This window comes from Poromitra crassiceps (assembly GCF_964638095.1).
Source record: "Poromitra crassiceps genome assembly, chromosome: 1".
In the NCBI taxonomy this organism is placed as follows: domain Eukaryota; kingdom Metazoa; phylum Chordata; class Actinopteri; order Beryciformes; family Melamphaidae; genus Poromitra; species Poromitra crassiceps.
In genome coordinates this window covers 30,750,920-30,769,350 of record NC_139623.1, presented here as the reverse complement: position 1 = coordinate 30,769,350, position 18,431 = coordinate 30,750,920, and the positions used below count along the sequence as shown (strand labels likewise).

At 43.8% G+C, this 18,431-nt stretch overlaps 1 protein-coding gene across 1 annotated transcript; it reads right to left on the bottom strand.

Annotated features, from left to right (window-relative positions):
• Positions 1 to 8,783: 8,783 nt before the first annotated feature.
• Positions 8,784 to 17,336, bottom strand: grk1b (G protein-coupled receptor kinase 1 b; the record flags this gene model as incomplete). Its single annotated transcript, XM_083648617.1, has 7 exons — positions 8,784 to 9,067; positions 10,602 to 10,803; positions 10,946 to 11,070; positions 11,158 to 11,241; positions 14,495 to 14,652; positions 15,148 to 15,275; positions 16,632 to 17,336. 7 exons carry the CDS (start codon positions 17,334 to 17,336, stop codon positions 8,784 to 8,786), a joined length of 1,686 nt encoding a protein of 561 aa, XP_083504743.1.
• Between the last annotated feature and the right edge of the window lie 1,095 nt (positions 17,337 to 18,431).

The window sequence follows — 18,431 nt, the reverse complement described above, 5'->3', positions numbered from 1 at the left end:
AGTAGCAGGTGGACCCCAACCAAAACAAGGAAGTCAAGCGCGTGCCGTCTATATAGCCAATCAGACTTGCGCGACACATCGTGATGTAGTCAGCGACACTAGACATTTCATCAGGTAGCAGACACTGCTCGTCGACACTTGAAAGTGTCGACTCAAATCCTCATTTCTGTCGGTGACCGTTTCAAAAGTGTCGGCAGACAAAGCATAAATTGAGCTTTAGTCTTCCTGTCAGTTTTATGAATAAAGCTTCCTGAGATACATTATGGGCTGGACCAGGGGCAGACTGGGATCATAATTCAGGCCGGCATTAGATACCAAGCAGGCCAGGCCGATACGGGCCGACGCGCGTGCCGGCGTCCGAAGGGCGGTGGCGAAAAATTTGGGCCATTTGAAGCCCAATTTGGGCCGTTTGAAGCCAGATTTGGGCCGTTTGAAGCCCAATTTGGGCCGAGTCCAATTTTACAATGAGATGCAACCACTTTAACCCTGAATAAAGTAATAAAACCACTAGTAAACCAGTAGGTGGCGCCTAGCCTGCTGTTCAGTGAGTGGCCTGACTGCGGGCACCAAAAAAAAAGAAAAAAAAAAAAAAATCCCAGGCCAGGCCAGGCCACCGGGCATTTGCCCGACGTGCCCGATTATGCAGTCTGTGCCTGGGCTGGACTTTTCTGAAGATATGAGCATTTGGTGAATCTGATGTGGCAGTGGCACACTCGTAAGAGTCCACCTCACGAAAAAAAGTAAGACAATTTTAAGATAAGAATACAAAAATGTTCTTGCATGAGGCCCATTCAGTACATGGCTTTGTCTCAAGTTGACTAGATTACTGCAATGTCCACGCTGTAGCTCGCATTCTTACGAAAGCCACGAAAAGAGAACACATTACTTATGTATTAGTCTCTCTGCACTGGCTGCCTGTAAAATTCACGATTGATTAAAACATTTTACTGATGACTTTTAAGGCAGACCCAGGTATGTATGGGTCTGTCCACTGATCACTTATGGCTGATCTTTTAATGCCCTATGCCCCAGTCGACAGCCTGAGATCCTTGAACCAGACCCTCCTCACTGTTCTGATGTCTAGGCTGAAAACTGAGGGTGATGAGGTAGTTGCCATTAGGGCTCCTATGGAACAGGCTAGCCCCTTCATTAGTCTCTTTTAGATCACTTCTTAAAACAAATGTATTAACTGCTGTTTTTATATTCAGTTCTTATTTATCAATGTATTAATGCACTTGTCCATTAAGATGACTTGACTTATATAACCCTGTAAAGCTTTGTCCAGACCTCTATGCTTAGCTTACTTTTGCTTATAATTCAAGTGTGGTTAGAGCTAGGTTCAATAATGTGCTTTTAGTAAAAGATATTATTTGTCAACGTGAAGTTTGTATTATCTTGAACAGTCAGGGATTGTGTACTCTATGTAATGTAGTTTCGGTGCAGTCACTGCTTCAATAGTTTGTCTTATCAATCAACATGATAGATAGTCAAGGTTACAGCTCTCTCTCTCACACACACACACACACACACACACACACACACACGTGCGCACGCACACACACACACACACACACACACACACACACACACACACACACACACACACACACACACACACACACACACACACACACACACACACACACACACACACACACACAAGCACTCAAATCAGGGATTCTAATAATTATTACCAGATCAACATATGAAGTTTTACTATTGTATGGATTCCTATTTCTTCTTCTACTCCCTCTAACTCGAGCTTTGTTTAGATTGATTTTCTGTGTTAGATTTTGGTTTTTGGGTGCAACACATAATCTGGCCAAAAGGAATAGTATAACTTGGCAATAGAGGATGGTTTTTGAACAACAATTTATTTCTAATACTTGCTAACTCTACCAAGACTTGGTTTATTATCATAACTGGGATTGATTGGATTTGAATGTGTAGACATAAGAATACACAAGCCCAGCATTGGCTGTGGTTCTGAAGTTCCCAACGAACAAAAATACAGAGAAATTATGCAAGCTTTTACTTTCTAAATTTGTTTTTCATTGGTTTCACTTCATAAGGATAAAGTCTGAGGTCTCTAAGTTTCATAGTCACAGGTAAAGATAAGGATTGTGATGGATTGATATACTGACTGCAAAATATCCACAGCAACCATTTTCAATGTAGTAGGCCTATGTTACCTTCAATAAAATCAGTGTTAGGAGCACCTTTGAGGGGGGAATACCACTGAGGGGTATTGAGGATAAGACTTGGAGTGAAATGCCCATTCTTAAATATAGCCTACTTCTGTTCTGGCCAGTGAGGCATAAACCTAAGAGGATTCATTAAATACAACCCAAAAGTCATTCACGTTTATTGCTGCATTGCTTTCAGGATTATCTTTTAAAGTTAGATCTGAAATGTGCCTTGGTTTAGTCATTTTTTTCTAAATTATGATGAGCAATTCACATGTTCAAAACTTTGTGAATGCTCATTGAAGAGCACTCACGATAACCCTCTTGCTGCTCTATAGTAATAATAATTTAATAAACTTTATTTGTACAGCACTCTTTAAATCATATAGTAATAAAGAGCTTTACTGTACAAACAATGAGACAATAGTATAAAACATCTGATAGTAGAAGCTGATATGCCATATTTTGTGATACCCTCCATCAAGAACACTACAGGACTTAACAGAAATACCATTTTTGGTTTTGCAACATTGTCTTGGTGTTTTTCTTCTCTCTGGCTGTATGGCTTGGTGTTTTTTCAGGGCCACTTTCTAACCCACTAACATGCTTTCTGGCTTGTGGTGGGACAAACTGCATTGTGTTAGTGAGGCTGTCCACCATCCCCCGTTGCAACATAATGGCCTCTATCTTCCCAAAAGCGCTAATTTAGCGTTTGCGCTCGTTTAACGCCGTGCGCAATGCAAATTGGGGGTGGACACAAGCGCATGCCTGTGATAATTGTACTGGGCATTGGCTGCCCAATGCCAAAGCAGGCGTTTCAGCGCTAAAATATGGGATAGATGGCGTTACCCTATCGTCAGCAGCGCGCAATTACTTTGCGCTAAGAGCTTTAAAAATGACCTCTTACGCGCAAATACCTCTCTGCGCTGGCCGCTCTGCACGGAGATTACGGCTGCGCTCCCAGTGCAGAGAGGTATTTGCGGAGTGGAAAGTTGAATTCCTTTTGGATATGTCATTAAGCACAGCCTTGCCATGCCAAGACATCAAATTATGCTGCTACAATTGGGTATTAGCAGATAATTCAGTGAGGCAATCAACTATAACTCACTGAGAAACTTTTATCACATCGCAAAGAGGGAAATTAATTGAGAAAACTTGTGGAACAATGGACATAGGCTATTTACCTTCATAACCCGAAGGGTCATTGGCATCACAGACAATCTGTCAATAAGCTCCCTCTGTCCTCGCACGAGTGAGTACACTCTATTACGCATGGAGAGAATTACAGCATATTGCATGCCTCAGCGAGGCAACCTCGCACAAACAACCATTGCGAGACGGGAATCTGATTGGTTTTGATTGACGTAATGCCCAGCCTTGCCTGGCCACGCCTGTGAATAATTCTGGTAGTTAAGATCGCCCAAATCCCGTTTGCGCAGGCATTTTGGGGCACAGATGATTTTTGGCAGAATTGGCACGGCTCTAATTTGCGCTTGCGACAGGTGCCGTGAACGTTTCCGCATGCCCGCCGAGAATTGCATCCCCAACATATTTCGGGGCTGTTTTAACTTAGAAATCAGGGAGGTCACGTCTACCAGACAATTATATCACTTTGAAACAGTTACATTTCTGTATAAATCATTAACCGTGAGGTGTGGATGTTTTTTTTTGCTGCTCGGCGGGGGAGCAAAACTCGGCAGAACACCTGGCGGACGGCGCAAGGCGGAACGCTATCTTCCGTGCCTTAAGGCATGCGCAAACAGTCCGCAAAGCGCTATTTAGGGATAGCACCTGTCGGAAGATAGAGGCCATTGTGTTTCTTGCCTTGCCAAAATAAAGTGATTGTTCTGAACAAGCCAATTGTATTGCTTAGTGTGCTCAGCGATAAGCACAGTTCGCTGTCAGAATACAGTAGTCAATACTTGCCTAATCTGTGAATGGGTAACAGATCTTTTTATTTTATTATTTATGTATTTTTTACATTACACAGTTATTACATACATTTTAGAATCTTTGGTTTATTTATACACTACTTGCCCTTTTAGAAGTTAATGTATCTCCATACCCACCGCAATCAATGTTTAGACCAGGCAGTACCTAGCCTTGTGATGAAGGATATTGTTAAAGTGACAAATAAATAGACAACATTGTGCTGTCCTTTTCATGATCTTGTCCAAGCTATTTACCGTTGACTCAATATTTTAGCAAATAAGTTGCACTTCATTAGTTTGGATGATTTTTCCTACTGGTTCTATGCTTTTCTGGAAAAACTCAAGCTGTTTTTATGGATCCGGGTTGTCCGTCCGTACGACCGTCCGTACGTATGTCCGTCCGTCCGTCCGTCCGTCCGATGTTCGTTAACGCGATATCTGAGGAACGCCTTGACGGAATTTCGTCAAATTTGCCTTAAACATCCACTTAGACTCAAGGGTGATCTGATTAGATTTTGGTGGTCAAAGGTCAAGGTCACTGTGACCTCTCGAACGCCATTTTCAAGCTTGTTAACGCGATATCTCAAGAATGCCTTGACGGAATTTCATCAAATTTGCCTCAAACGTCGCCTTGGACTCAATCAAGCATGAACTGATTGGATTTTGATGGTTAAACGTCAAAGTTCAAGGTCACTGTGACCTCACACACCCAATTTCCAAGCTCTGTAACACAACATCTCAGGAACGCCTTGACAAAATTTCTTCCAATTTGCCTCAAATGGCGATTTGGACTCAAGAATGAACTAATGGCGGAGGCATAAATCTGCGGTGCGGTCGTTCTAGTTTCTGATGTCAAGCTTAAGTAAGAGCATTCCTCAAGGATCTATCCTTGGTACACTCATATTACCATTTTACCCTATATACTATATATTGTGATGTTCATTTTATGCTGTTGGCATCTTGTATGCCATGGGCTCCACTTCAAGCCAGACTCCTGCTATTACAGTCTGCCTTTTGTGGTCTCCAGATACCAGATATGTAATTTATTAGGACTCTCACTACTACTGCTAATCTTGATATAGTCTACAATGCCGTTGGCGGTGAGGGTACATCATTCACCGATACCCCAGAAAATCTCCCTCTTTTTCACAGCCTAATGTTGGCATGGAAGGTGTACAATCATATGACTCCTTTAGAATATGGCTAGATTATCATTCAAGAACAATGGGCAACATCTAAAAAACGGGATGAAAATTTGTTTTGTATTGAAACAAAGTGTGCTTCAGAAGTAGAGGGGGGTATTCTACAATACACAGGCAAACCTGTAATTGATATGGAGACATTTTATTTTTTAGGGCTGTCCCTTCCACTTTGAAGCCATTGGATGCAATTTAGACCTATAGGGCCCTATCTTCCCCCCTGGCCTTACGCGCTAAACTGGTGTTAAACGCAAAAAAAACACGCTTTGCGCCTGACTCGGGAAGATGGCATCATGTTTTTAGGCCCCGAAATGCACTTTACGCCAAAGAGGCGTGGCGCAGTGCCAGAATAGGCCAGAATGGGCGTTTCAGCCTTAAATACCGGCCTAACGCTATCTTTCTCCCTGGCGTTAATTTAGCACTTAGCGCTGGGGATATAGCCAGTAACCTAGGCCTATACTGCAAACTGTTGGAAATTCGATGTCTGGTTTTGTCACGAGTAGCATACAGCTGAAGTCTCTCTCGCCATCAAGCAGACAGTGACGGAAGCATGTTTCTTTATGTGCGCAAAGGGGAAAATGACGGACTAAATTGGTGGGTACTGCGTGCGTAATTATACAGCGGAGATGCAGGAGAGATGCAGATTCAGCACGCCGGCCCCGGGGATGCACTCACTCTCTCTTCCCCCTCTCTCTCTCTCACTCCCTCTCTCCCTCTCTCTCGCGTGTCAATTTCTGCCCCTAACGCACTGCAAGCATCAGATCTGGAATGTAGGCTACACCACCGAATGACAGAACCATCACTATTTTGGGGAAAAGGCTAATTTATAGCCTATGTAGACACTAGGCAGGCACAAAGACCGATGGAAAAAAAGTTGTTATACCGTAATTTTGAGCCCCTGTCATTCAGAGGCTGTTGCATCATCCTACTTGTGCAGTGGGGGAGAAGAAAAGGTAGCGAGAGAAAATAATATCATTCTGCCCAAACTTTCACCAATCTAATCTCATCATGACATCCAGGGATAGGCTATATTTTTCTAGCCGATGCGTTTAGAACATTCTTTTCACTTTGATCTTGCTATATTGTAGCGTATTTACATGATTGCTGTATTTAAACTGCAGTGAGATATGTTTGAGGAGCATAATAATATGGAATAATATATATGGAGACAGACGGGGATGAAAGAGGGAGGGGGGGAGCTCAGAGCGCTTTGGTCGGGCTTTTCTGACCGGACTGGATCGCTCCGTGGAATTGGAGCATGAAAGGGAAGATTGTGATTCGTTTGATGCAGTTCTCCAATGAGCAGGTTGTGAATAATTATACGCTTAAAAGGCGTGGTTAAGTGGTTAACAGATGGGTTTAGCGGCGAGGGGAAAATATGGACTGCGCTTCACCATGCCCACAATTTGCGCTGCACCTGGCCTTAAACACTATTTTAAGACCAGGGGGAAGATAGGGCCCATAGTATTTTATTACAGGAGATACATTTGAGACTCACCAGACTTACATCAACTCCGGCCATCTCTAAGAAGGAGAACAGAAATGCATGCAGTACGTTATATTTATTTATAAGGCTTTACTTTTTAAGAAAGCCCTGTACTTCACATCTCTACTTGTTCTCATATCCAGTAGGTATGGACTATGGAAGTAGATCACAAGAATGGTTAATTTTAAATACTCTAAGCATAAATTCTGAAATTTAATTTCTGGTACTAGTCACTTTGTACGTACATCAAACAGACTGCAGATCACTTTGAAATCAGAATTTCTTGTGCCCTTCTTTGATTATAAATATAGTAACTAAGTATAGTAACTAGATAATTTTGCTGGGACATTGGCCCAGTATTGCGTTGTGTGTGTAAGGTATCTGTAGGTGGCGCTATTCCAAATTGCACGAAATTGGGCACTGAACTCCGTCAGGTTCCCCTAAGTGCACTCCCCGAGGTTGAAGTCAATCCGATGAATGGTTCTTGAGATAAACCACTTTTTGTGTTTGCCAGTAGGTTGCACTATGCTGAATAGCACGAAATTCGCCAGTGAACTCCGTCAGGTCCCCCTAAGCGCACTCCGCAAGTTTGAATACGATCAGACGAACGGTTCTCAAGATAAACACCTTTTAAGTTTGCCAGTAGTTGGCGCTATTATTATTATTTTTTACCTTTGTTTATACAGGGGAAGTCTCACTGAGAGCAATGCTCTCTTTTTCAGAAGTGCCCCGTTCACATTCACACACACATTCATACCTGGAAGCTGACCAGTACAACCACAGTCAGATCTGCTGGCCACTGATCAGCTCCACTGGAGCAGTTGGGGTTAAGGGCCTTGCTCACGGGCACCTCAGTGGCTGTAATAAGGGAGGTGCAAGCGCTGCCTTTTCACTTTCCCCACCTAGATTTCGGGGATTGAACCGATGACCTTCCGGTCACAAGCTTGCTTCTCTAACCGTTGGGGAACCACTGCTATGCTGAATGCAGTGCACTCCCATCAGGCCCCCCTAAACGCACTCCCCAAGTTTGAAGATGATCGGACGAACGGTTCTCGAGATAAACTGCGATTTGTGTTTGCCAGTAGGTGGCGCTATGTCAAGTCTGTGTGTGTGTGTGTGGGGGGGGGGGGGGGGGGGGGGGGTCTGTGGCTGTGTGGGTGGCGTGGTATAGGCAATCTAGGAGAAATGAGCACAGACCCATTTTGGTCGTCTTTTCAGTAATACTATGTTGTTAAACATTTAAGTATACAGTACGTTTGTGCTTTGCACACTTTTATTGATTGCTTTCAACTCTTTTTAACTATATAGTTTATTTGCAGTAATATGAACTAGAACACTATTGTAATACAATTAGTAAGTATTTGAAAGAAAATAAAGAAAATAAAAGTAATTACATTACATTATCATACATCAAACTTTCTCTGGTCAAAATACTTTACATTATATAAATATTGCATGTGCTTCCTATTGAAAAGAAAATATTTTATTTTACAGTTTTCTCTGAATTTACTAAACAAGAATAGTCAGTCACATGTAAGGTTACTGCAATGGTTATTTTGTAATTGTCTATTTACATTTTTTGTTACATGTTTATCAAGTTATTTGACATTATGTACTGCTGCTACTTTTACAGTAGCATTTGTATGACAACAAAGAAAATGCTAAACCTTGTTACAACATGGGTACATAATATACATAAAATAATGTACATAATAGCCTATACTGTACATTGTATCATTATATAAATACATACATAAAATTCATTTATTACAATAAATTATCGATTAATTGTACAGATTAAAAGTGGCACCAAATTAGTAGCATGTTACAAATCTAAATCTGTTTAACTTGAATAGGTTCTCTTTAACTGAAATTTAGACAGCGATTGGTATAGGGCAGGCTACCTACACCGATACATAATCAACACATGTATCCTCACTGTTCACCATCCCTCTCCTCTATTGCCATCTGGTGTTCTGACTCAAAGGATCACACATCCTCCACCCTTGGCCTCTACATAGTTTGGGTCAAGATCATTGGGCAGCTTGCCTTGTGGCCCCCAGATATTCAGCTCTCCAAACACACCCGTCTCAATCATCTCCTCCTGCCAGGGGATTGGGACATTGCCAGTAGAAAATTCTGTGAAGAACTGGGTGTCCTTGCCATCTATCATCACACCCTTAATTGTGCTGAAGGCGCCCACGTCGTCAATGTCTTTGGCATAGACCATCGTAGCACTAGGGACAAACGGTGGAGGCATCAGGCCTGTTGATAAAACACAGAGGACATGAACAGTGTCAGAGTACAGCATATTGCATCCACCTTTTTTCTTTACTGGGCTCCACCCTCTTTTGTGCCATCTCTTGAAGTTTTCTCGCCTGATTTCACCCCCGTTTTCTCTCTAAAGCTATTTTCACACATACAGACAGGGAAATTACCTGTAAATCAAGACTGGCTATTTCCCGGAATTTCCCTTCACACCTGAGGGATCACATGTGGAAAAGCAGCAGCGAAAATACCTGTATTTGAGGGGGGTCGGGGGGGCACTGCAGAGCGGGTGGGGAGTGACGTGTGCACTTGGATGGGGAATCGTCCTTATTTTGGGGGTTGGCAAAACTCCGATGGTGAAATAAGTTTGCTTGTCAAACAATAAATCACACTCGTTTGACTTAAGAGGGCATGTACTGTATGTTGTATCCTTCACATTCGCTAACCAGTCTTTGAACTGAAATCTTTGAAGAAGTTGGGATCCCTGTCGGAGAGAAATAGCCTGGTTCTTCCTGGTTCACCTGCGTCGCGTTGAAGCACTTTTTACAGACTGGCTTCGTTTGATGTGTCCAGGGGCTTGCCTTTGCTGTCAGCAACGTAAGCAAAATACTTCCACATTTCGCTTCGTGCATTTGCTTTCTCTACAAGCGTTGGGCGGCTTCAGACTCTCAGAACAAGCCGCTGCCATTTTCGCTGTCTGTCTTGTGTGTCGGGCTGCTGCGGAGGACTGAAGGACTGGCCAGAGAGTGAGCAGAGAGGGGAGGGGGGGAAATCGGCACGCCCACACATGAAGCAGACATACCGCTCTTATGACAAACTCCAAATTGGTGAAATGTCTGCGATGACGGGGTCGCGCTTATACCGGAAAACAACTTTCACACATGAAGGCATTACACCGCTTTCTGGTCATTTCCCAGTATAAAGCGCATGTGTGAAAATGGCTTAATTGTACTTGCCCAATTCCCCCTGCTGTGCCGGTCGTTGCTCCACTCCCTCTGCCAATCTGGGGAGAGCTGTAGACTAGCACATGCTTCCCCTGATACATGTGCAGTTGCCAGCTGCTTCTTTCCACCTGACAGTGAGGTGTTTCACCGGCAAGACGTAGCACATGGGATGATCACGCTATTCCCCCAGTTCCCCTCCCCCCCAAACAGATGCCCCGACCAACCAGAGGAGGCACTATACTGCAGCGACCAGGACACATACTCTTAATCCAGCTTCCCACCCGCAGACACGGCCAATTCTGCTGGTATTCACGCCCGACCAAGCCGGAGCTAACACGGGGGCTCGAACCTGCGACCCTCGTGTGGGTAGGCAATCTACCTCTGCACTACCCAGACGCCAATCTCTTGATTCTCTTAAAACTTGAAATTCATTCTTTGACCTTTTACAGTATCTACTCGGTATAATTACAGTGTATGAAGAGTAATCATACTTACCCGAGGCACATTACTGCTTAGTTTACGATTTTTTGCAGTGTGTTGCAATGAATGCATTTCAGCGTGTTGATGATAGTGTAGACGTCACCCACCTGCTTCCAGACGGCCCCAGTTAAGCTCCTTGAAGAACGGCTGTATCTTAAGCTCAGCACACTCGTTGTTTTTGAACCCAAGGCGTTTCGCTGGGTCCTTCTCCAACAGGACGTCACAGAAGTCCTTGCAGTCTTTGCTGAAGGTGGGTGGATATGAAACTGGATCCTTCCTGATTCTGCGATTCACCTCCGAATGCTCAACCTGAATGAAAGACAACCTTTTGTAAATGACAAGAGCATGGAACTTGAAGATTTGTCACTGGACAAGAGTGAGCAGGTGCACTGACCATATGTTTCCAGATAAAATTAAATGAATTGATGTCTGCTCTACATTTATTTTGTACCTTCTCTCCTCGAACTCTAAAGGGCCCTTTGGCTGCGACCATCTCATACAGGGTGATTCCCAGCGTCCAATAGTCCACTGTATAGTCATAGTCCTTTTTCTCAATCAGCTCTGGAGCCATGAAGCCTATATACATAGACACAGCGTTTCATAAAGAATGATCATACAAATGTGTTCTACAATGCTGTTCAATGTCCAAAATCCTCTCGTTACCTGGAGTTCCTGCATATCCACTAGTTTTGTCTTTTCCTGGTGGAAGTTCCACAGCGAGACCCAAATCTGAGAGGCGGACATGTCCTGAGTGAAAAGGGTTTGATTATTACAGAGCCCTGTTAAAACAACAAATTTCATAGTGACATTTGGATACTGTATGGACTTCACCTTTACTGTTGTAAAGGTAGTAAAACCATGTAGCATTGAGGTTTTCATTCCAAACAAAACACTATACAGCAACTGACTTCACTAACTGGCACACTTCAACCAGAGAGGAGGAAGAGACTTCAACCAGAGAGGAGGAAGATACTTCAACCAGAGAGGAGGAAGAGACTTCAACCAGAGAGGAGGAAGAGACTTCAACCAGAGAGGAGGAAGAGACTTCAACCAGAGAGGAGGAAGAGACTTCAACCAGAGAGGAGGAAGAGACTTCACCAGGCCAGAGAGGAGGAAGAGACTTCAACCAGAGAGGAGGAAGAGACTTCACCAGGCCAGAGAGGAGGAAGAGACTTCAACCAGAGAGGAGGAAGAGACTTCACCAGGCCAGAGAGGAGGAAGAGACTTCACCAGGCCAGAGAGGAGGAAGAGACTTCAACCAGAGAGGAGGAAGAGACTTCACCAGGCCAGAGAGGAGGAAGAGACTTCAACCAGAGAGGAGGAAGAGACTTCAACCAGAGAGGAGGAAGAGACTTCAACCAGAGAGGAGGAAGAGACTTCACCAGGCCAGAGAGGAGGAAGAGACTTCACCAGGCCAGAGAGGAGGAAGAGACTTCAACCAGAGAGGAGGAAGAGACTTCACCAGGCCAGAGAGGAGGAAGAGACTTCAACCAGAGAGGAGGAAGAGACTTCAACCAGAGAGGAGGAAGAGACTTCAACCAGAGAGGAGGAAGAGACTTCAACCAGAGAGGAGGAAGAGACTTCACCAGGCCAGAGAGGAGGAAGAGACTTCAACCAGAGAGGAGGAAGAGACTTCAACCAGAGAGGAGGAAGAGACTTCAACAGGCCAGAGAGGAGGAAGAGACTTCAACCAGAGAGGAGGAAGAGACTTCAACCAGAGAGGAGGAAGAGACTTCAACAGGCCAGAGAGGAGGAAGAGACTTCACCAGGCCAGAGAGGAGGAAGAGACTTCAACCAGAGAGGAGGAAGAGATTTCAACAGGCCAGAGAGGAGGAAGAGACTTCACCAGGCCAGAGAGGAGGAAGAGACTTCAACCAGAGAGGAGGAAGAGACTTCAACCAGAGAGGAGGAAGATACTTCAACCAGAGAGGAGGAAGAGACTTCAACCAGAGAGGAGGAAGAGACTTCACCAGGCCAGAGAGGAGGAAGAGACTTCAACCAGAGAGGAGGAAGAGACTTCACCAGGCCAGAGAGGAGGAAGAGACTTCACCAGGCCAGAGAGGAGGAAGAGACTTCAACCAGAGAGGAGGAAGATACTTCACCAGGCCAGAGAGGAGGAAGAGACTTCAACCAGAGAGGAGGAAGATACTTCACCAGGCCAGAGAGGAGGAAGAGACTTCAACCAGAGAGGAGGAAGATACTTCACCAGGCCAGAGAGGAGGAAGAGACTTCAACCAGAGAGGAGGAAGATACTTCACCAGGCCAGAGAGGAGGAAGAGACTTCAACCAGAGAGGAGGAAGATACTTCACCAGGCCAGAGAGGAGGAAGAGACTTCAACCAGAGAGGAGGAAGATACTTCACCAGGCCAGAGAGGAGGAAGAGACTTCAACCAGAGAGGAGGAAGATACTTCACCAGGCCAGAGAGGAGGAAGAGACTTCAACCAGAGAGGAGGAAGATACTTCACCAGGCCAGAGAGGAGGAAGAGACTTCAACCAGAGAGGAGGAAGAGACTTCAACCAGAGAGGAGGAAGAGACTTCAACCAGAGAGGAGGAAGAGACTTCAACCAGAGAGGAGGAAGAGACTTCAACCAGAGAGGAGGAAGAGACTTCAACCAGAGAGGAGGAAGAGACTTCAACCAGAGAGGAGGAAGAGACTTCAACCAGAGAGGAGGAAGAGACTTCAACCAGAGAGGAGGAAGAGACTTTATACAAATAAGGATGTAGCCACCGTGACGTCACCCATTGCTTTGTGGACTCCCGTTTTGAAGTCTCGTGTTTCACATCGTGACCGTCACCATCTTGTGTTTTTTGTTTGTTTTTTAAAGCCAGACAGAGATTCTGCGCCACCTGCTATTGTGATATATAGTGATATATAGCAAGCTGCGCAATTACTGGACAGGCAACCTGTCAATCATGCCCCAAAACATACTGTAGTCCGCTTTATCGTCTATTTTACTCTAAATTGGACCATAATTTACAAAATGAATGGCATACTCCATCGAAGAAGGCTTGAAACTAGCAATTGAACCCATAAACTCATTAGGAAAGCGTTTACTGAGGTCATAAATCAAGTGAGAAGTTGGGTAATTTCCGCATTGACTTCTTTGCAGCCATAAACTGTATAAACGGGTGAGCTATATAAAAATGTGTCCCCCATACAGTTGTTATGAACGGTGAAATTAGCTATAGGGACCAAAACAACTTTTTTGAACCAGGCTATACACATGTTTCAATCATGAGAGACTAGAATGAAAGTTCACAATAAACTTTAATAATACAATAAAACAAGATTAATGTTTGGCATATGGCTCCATGATGACACTCCTCCAGTGATGATGAGGGGAGGGTGTCAGGAATGCATAGAATAGAAATCCCCCCCATGGGGAATCCCTCTGGATTAATTGATTGATTGATTCTGGAGCCATGACATTGGTGGTGGCAAAACGACTGGAACACGGGAACGACAGCAAACCATAGACTAAAATACAAGCCCTTAAAATATTCAACCCCTTTAGATTATTGGTTCAACGGCAACACGAGGGAAGGAGATGGCTTGAACCCATTGCCTATTGATAGCGTGGGAGAGCTTGGATAACTGATTGGATAGGAAGGAGTATGAATGAAACTCGGAGCCGATAACTGAATGAATAGGGAGGAATGCATGGCTAAGTAGTCACACTTATTTCTGCTGTAAAGGCAGGTATTTTAACATGGTGATGACTCTCTTTTGCAGCCAGCCTCAAGTGGCCATTGGAGGAACTGCTGTTTTTGGCACTTCTGCCTTGGCCCCATTTTTCACAACCAAAGGTTGACGCTTGGGACTAACCAGTGAAATCCTCAATTTGATTGGAATGAAAACCTGCATACATGGCTCTCTAAGGACACGTTTGGAGACAACTGGTATATGAGGTAGGTCTGAGATAGTGATTATGGGCTGTGGTGTCACACCCAGTCAAAACTTGCTGGTACATCCAATACTTCTGGGGGGATGTGCTCACCTTTATCATCCAGCAGTACATTCTCTGGCTTCAGATCTCTGTAGATGATCCTGTGTTGGTGGAGGTGCTCCATCCCACAGATGATCTGGGCAGTGTAGAAACATGCCCTCTTCTCATTGAACCCTGGATTCTTTTCATCCACATTATAAATGTGAAACCTAGACCCAGATGGGGAATGGGCATTGTGTGATGGAGAAGAGGAGGGTTGAAGATGTTTTGTTAGTATTTTGGAAGCATTCAAAGAGAGACTGTGAGTGAAGAGAAACTGCTGTACAGCTCTCCTCAGGTTATTTTCTGACTTAATTACGTACCTCACCTGAGGGCCTGTAAATAGCCTGTTTATTAGCTGTGAGGTTGATCTACCTTAGGCTGATTAGGGGAGATGAGAGGAGTGGGACAGGACTATTCTCACACTGGTAACTACAGAAGCTATACTGTGTAGCATGTCACACAAAGGCACAAACGTTAAGACGCTGTCAGTCTATGGATACTCCATGGATACTGTGTGTGTGTGTGTGTGTGTGTGTGTGTGTGTGTGTGTGTGTGTGTGTGTGTGTGTTTAAAGCTGCAATTGCTGTGTGTGTGTGTGTGTGTGTGTGTGTGTGTGTGTGTGTGTGTGTTTAAAGCTGCAATTGCTATTTATGGAAAAGTACCTGAGGTCTCCACCATTCATGATTGTCATAACTAGGCAAAGATCATCCTTGGTCTGGAAGGCATAGGCCAGCGACACAATGAAGCGGCTGTGAACTTTTGCTAGGATGACCTTCTCCACATTTGCTCCCTAAACACAAACAGACATCAGAACATGATTAGCCCATTTCTCTTAGCAAACGGCAGGGTTACAGGTACATACTAAATCTACAAAACTGAAAATGTACAATATAACCTACTTGAGTAAGTAGTAAGATTGCAGTGTTGGGGAATAGTTAACTACATGTAGTTCAGCTAGTTTAACTAAATTACAATGTGCAGTAGTTGACTAGCTAGATCTCAGTAGCTTTTTCAGTAGTGAACTACCGTATGTACTTTGGGTCATGTAGTCAATTAAAAACTACATATTCATAGTATTCCTATGACTTTTTTGCCATTAAATATGGCACAATGCCACAATTTTTTATTGGCCATGGTTGTCATTTAATGAGAATCTCTGCTATTTGATTAAGGTAATATGTGGTTTGCGACCAATATGTCTGTGATTGAATACTATGAGTTTCCATTGAAATTTTGCATTTTCCTGATTCCACCTCAACAATTGCTCCCTATCCTCTCCTATCCTGTGTGTGGGATTGGCCTGCCCTAGTCCCTAAATCAAACACACCTACACCTTACTCGGTGTCAGTTCAGCTGTACCTCCATGTAACAATATGAGATTCTAGACTCAGTGACTATAGATGGATGCATCATCCTCCAAGTCTGCTCAGCGGTAGTGTAACTGTCAGAATCAGGATGTTTGCGTAACTAACGTTACTGTTGCATTGGTGAAGCCTTACAGTGGGCCACCTACATGGGATATTTTGGTGGCCAAAGAGTAACTTTTTGTGGCCCCGGGCCATAGGGCGATGGTTAATGTTGATCCCTGACTACCATCGATTTTTACAATATATCTAAACAATGACAGTGATGTATTGTTGCAGTTGTGCTCTCATACCAGTCAACACAATTTAAGCAAAAGGTTAATCACCATTACCGAGTAATGCCTTTTACAAGCAGGGGGGCTTCAGCCCAGGGAATTTTCTCAGTGTATAGCTCTGAGCTGCTTTGTGAGCTCTTTCAGAGCGTCACAAGCTTCTTTGCATTGAGCCAATGTGGTTAAACTAACCCTAATCTTTTCTCATAAGCTTTTCTTTCCTATTTCCTACCAGAGGCCATTTATGTTATGAGGTTTTCAGAAGTTTTAGATCACTTAGGATGTATTTGATTGGCAATATGGCTTCAACTTTAGGTGGAGATGGGTTATGTCTTATGTGAGTTACATCAGTGGTTCCCAAGCTTTTTAAAGTCCTGTACCCCCTCAAGAATTCAATATCTTGCTGTGTACCCCTTATGCCTCCTGAGGGTGCTACAGATTTTTTATTTATTTATTTTTTGCCGTACCACCGTAACTGCAAGTACCCCACTTTGGGAATAAGTGTCTTACGTCATAGCCTTTGCGTTTCTTCAGCCTCTTCTTGTTCAGCTTCTTATTGGCATACATCTTGCCCGTTGCCTTAGCCTGACAAGCATGTACTTCCCCAAAACCTCCTTTGCCGAGCACTCTGAAGTCCATGAACCACTCCTCATTAACAGGCTGGCTCTCCAGGAATTTGAACTGAACATAGCGCAGGAAGTACATGCTATCCTTGAAGCCAGCCAGGGCCTTGCTCTCCAGATGTTTGATCAGCTGCTTCTCGCTCTCTTTGAACAGGTCACCAGGGACATTCTTGTGGTCTTGCTTAACTCGAGTGACTGCCTTCTCGTCCAGGAAGCTACAAAAGGTCTTGGCGGCTGATGACTGATAGTACTTATTGACTATTTTTTGGGCCTTCTGCACTCGATCCTTCTCTTGGGCCATGTTGTAGTCTTCCATGTCTTTCCACAGCTGTCCAGCATTCTTATGAGTGGCATCGCTGTCCAGGTACTGTTGGAAGAGGCGCTTGCCGATGGGCTGTTTGACACACATGCTTTCAAAGGCCTTGTCTACAGTTGTCTTCATGTGCTCACAATTCCTGATGTGTGGGAGATTCAGCTTAGCACGCATCTTCTTGTCACGCATGGCGACACATGCTGCAGCTCCGTCCACGCTGCCTCGGGCCGACACATAGGCAGAGTTTGCCACCACCGTCTCTAAGCCGCCGATGTCCATGGTTGCGTCTTGGCCTGGCACACACAAGACCAGGAAAGACGTTAATGACAGTGTTGGCAAATGCCTTCCCTTGATTTTGACATCATATGCATAATGTATTACAGTCTTTGTCATAATAATCATAAACTGAACAAATGCACAGATTTCCCTTCCTTTCCAAGCCAAGAGGGCAATGAAACAGCTGTCGAAGAGGGCATTGTATTTCCCATGCTACCATCAACAGAGCTGCAGAGATGCATGGTATGTCTGCATCACATTCTGCTCTATTGAGGCTACTGTCAGTGGAGAAATGGGTATCGTCCTGTTCTATGATGGATTTATACCTGTATGATTGTTGACTGTTGGTGCTGAATAATGAGTCTAGAAACCAATACCTGACATTTTTATATAGCTGAAAAACTTTCTACTATCATTGTCTCTCCATTGTAGCTGTGCTGGAAATAGCTTGACATGTAAGGCCATATGATTTCCGCAATGCAGAAAATGTCGACAGAATTTGGAATTTGAAAAATGGAATCAATTGTAAAACATGGAATACTGTATTGCAGAATTTTAAATTTTGGCTGAAATTGTTAAACAATAATAATAATAAAAAATAGGCCTAATTATTGTACTAACCTATTTCATATAGGCCCTAGAGAAATAATTCAATTGGAGTTGTTTGTTTTTGGAGATGGGGGGGTCAGTCTTGCGTGAGACGCTTACGTCACCTCACAAATTGGTTGTCACTTTGAGAAACATGTCGAGACGTCCAAGTCATAACCCCATTGACCATAACCCCTAAATTTTAATTTTAATTTAAATGGAAAAAATTGATTTTGGGGAAAAAATAAAACAGATTTCATATGGCCCTAGACATGACATCACATTGTTTACATTACACAAGAAAAATACACCAGCAAACAACAAAATGACAGGAAAAACATACATCATGCACGCCCCCCCCCTTTTTTTCTTTTTCTTTTTACCATGTTAACATGTTTTAAGGTGGACTTTCCTTTAATAGTCTGCTTTAAAAATATGTCTGGACCTATAAGCACTGAAAGTGATACTGTTGGCTGCATAGCTGCTTTCCTGATTCTCCATAATCCAATT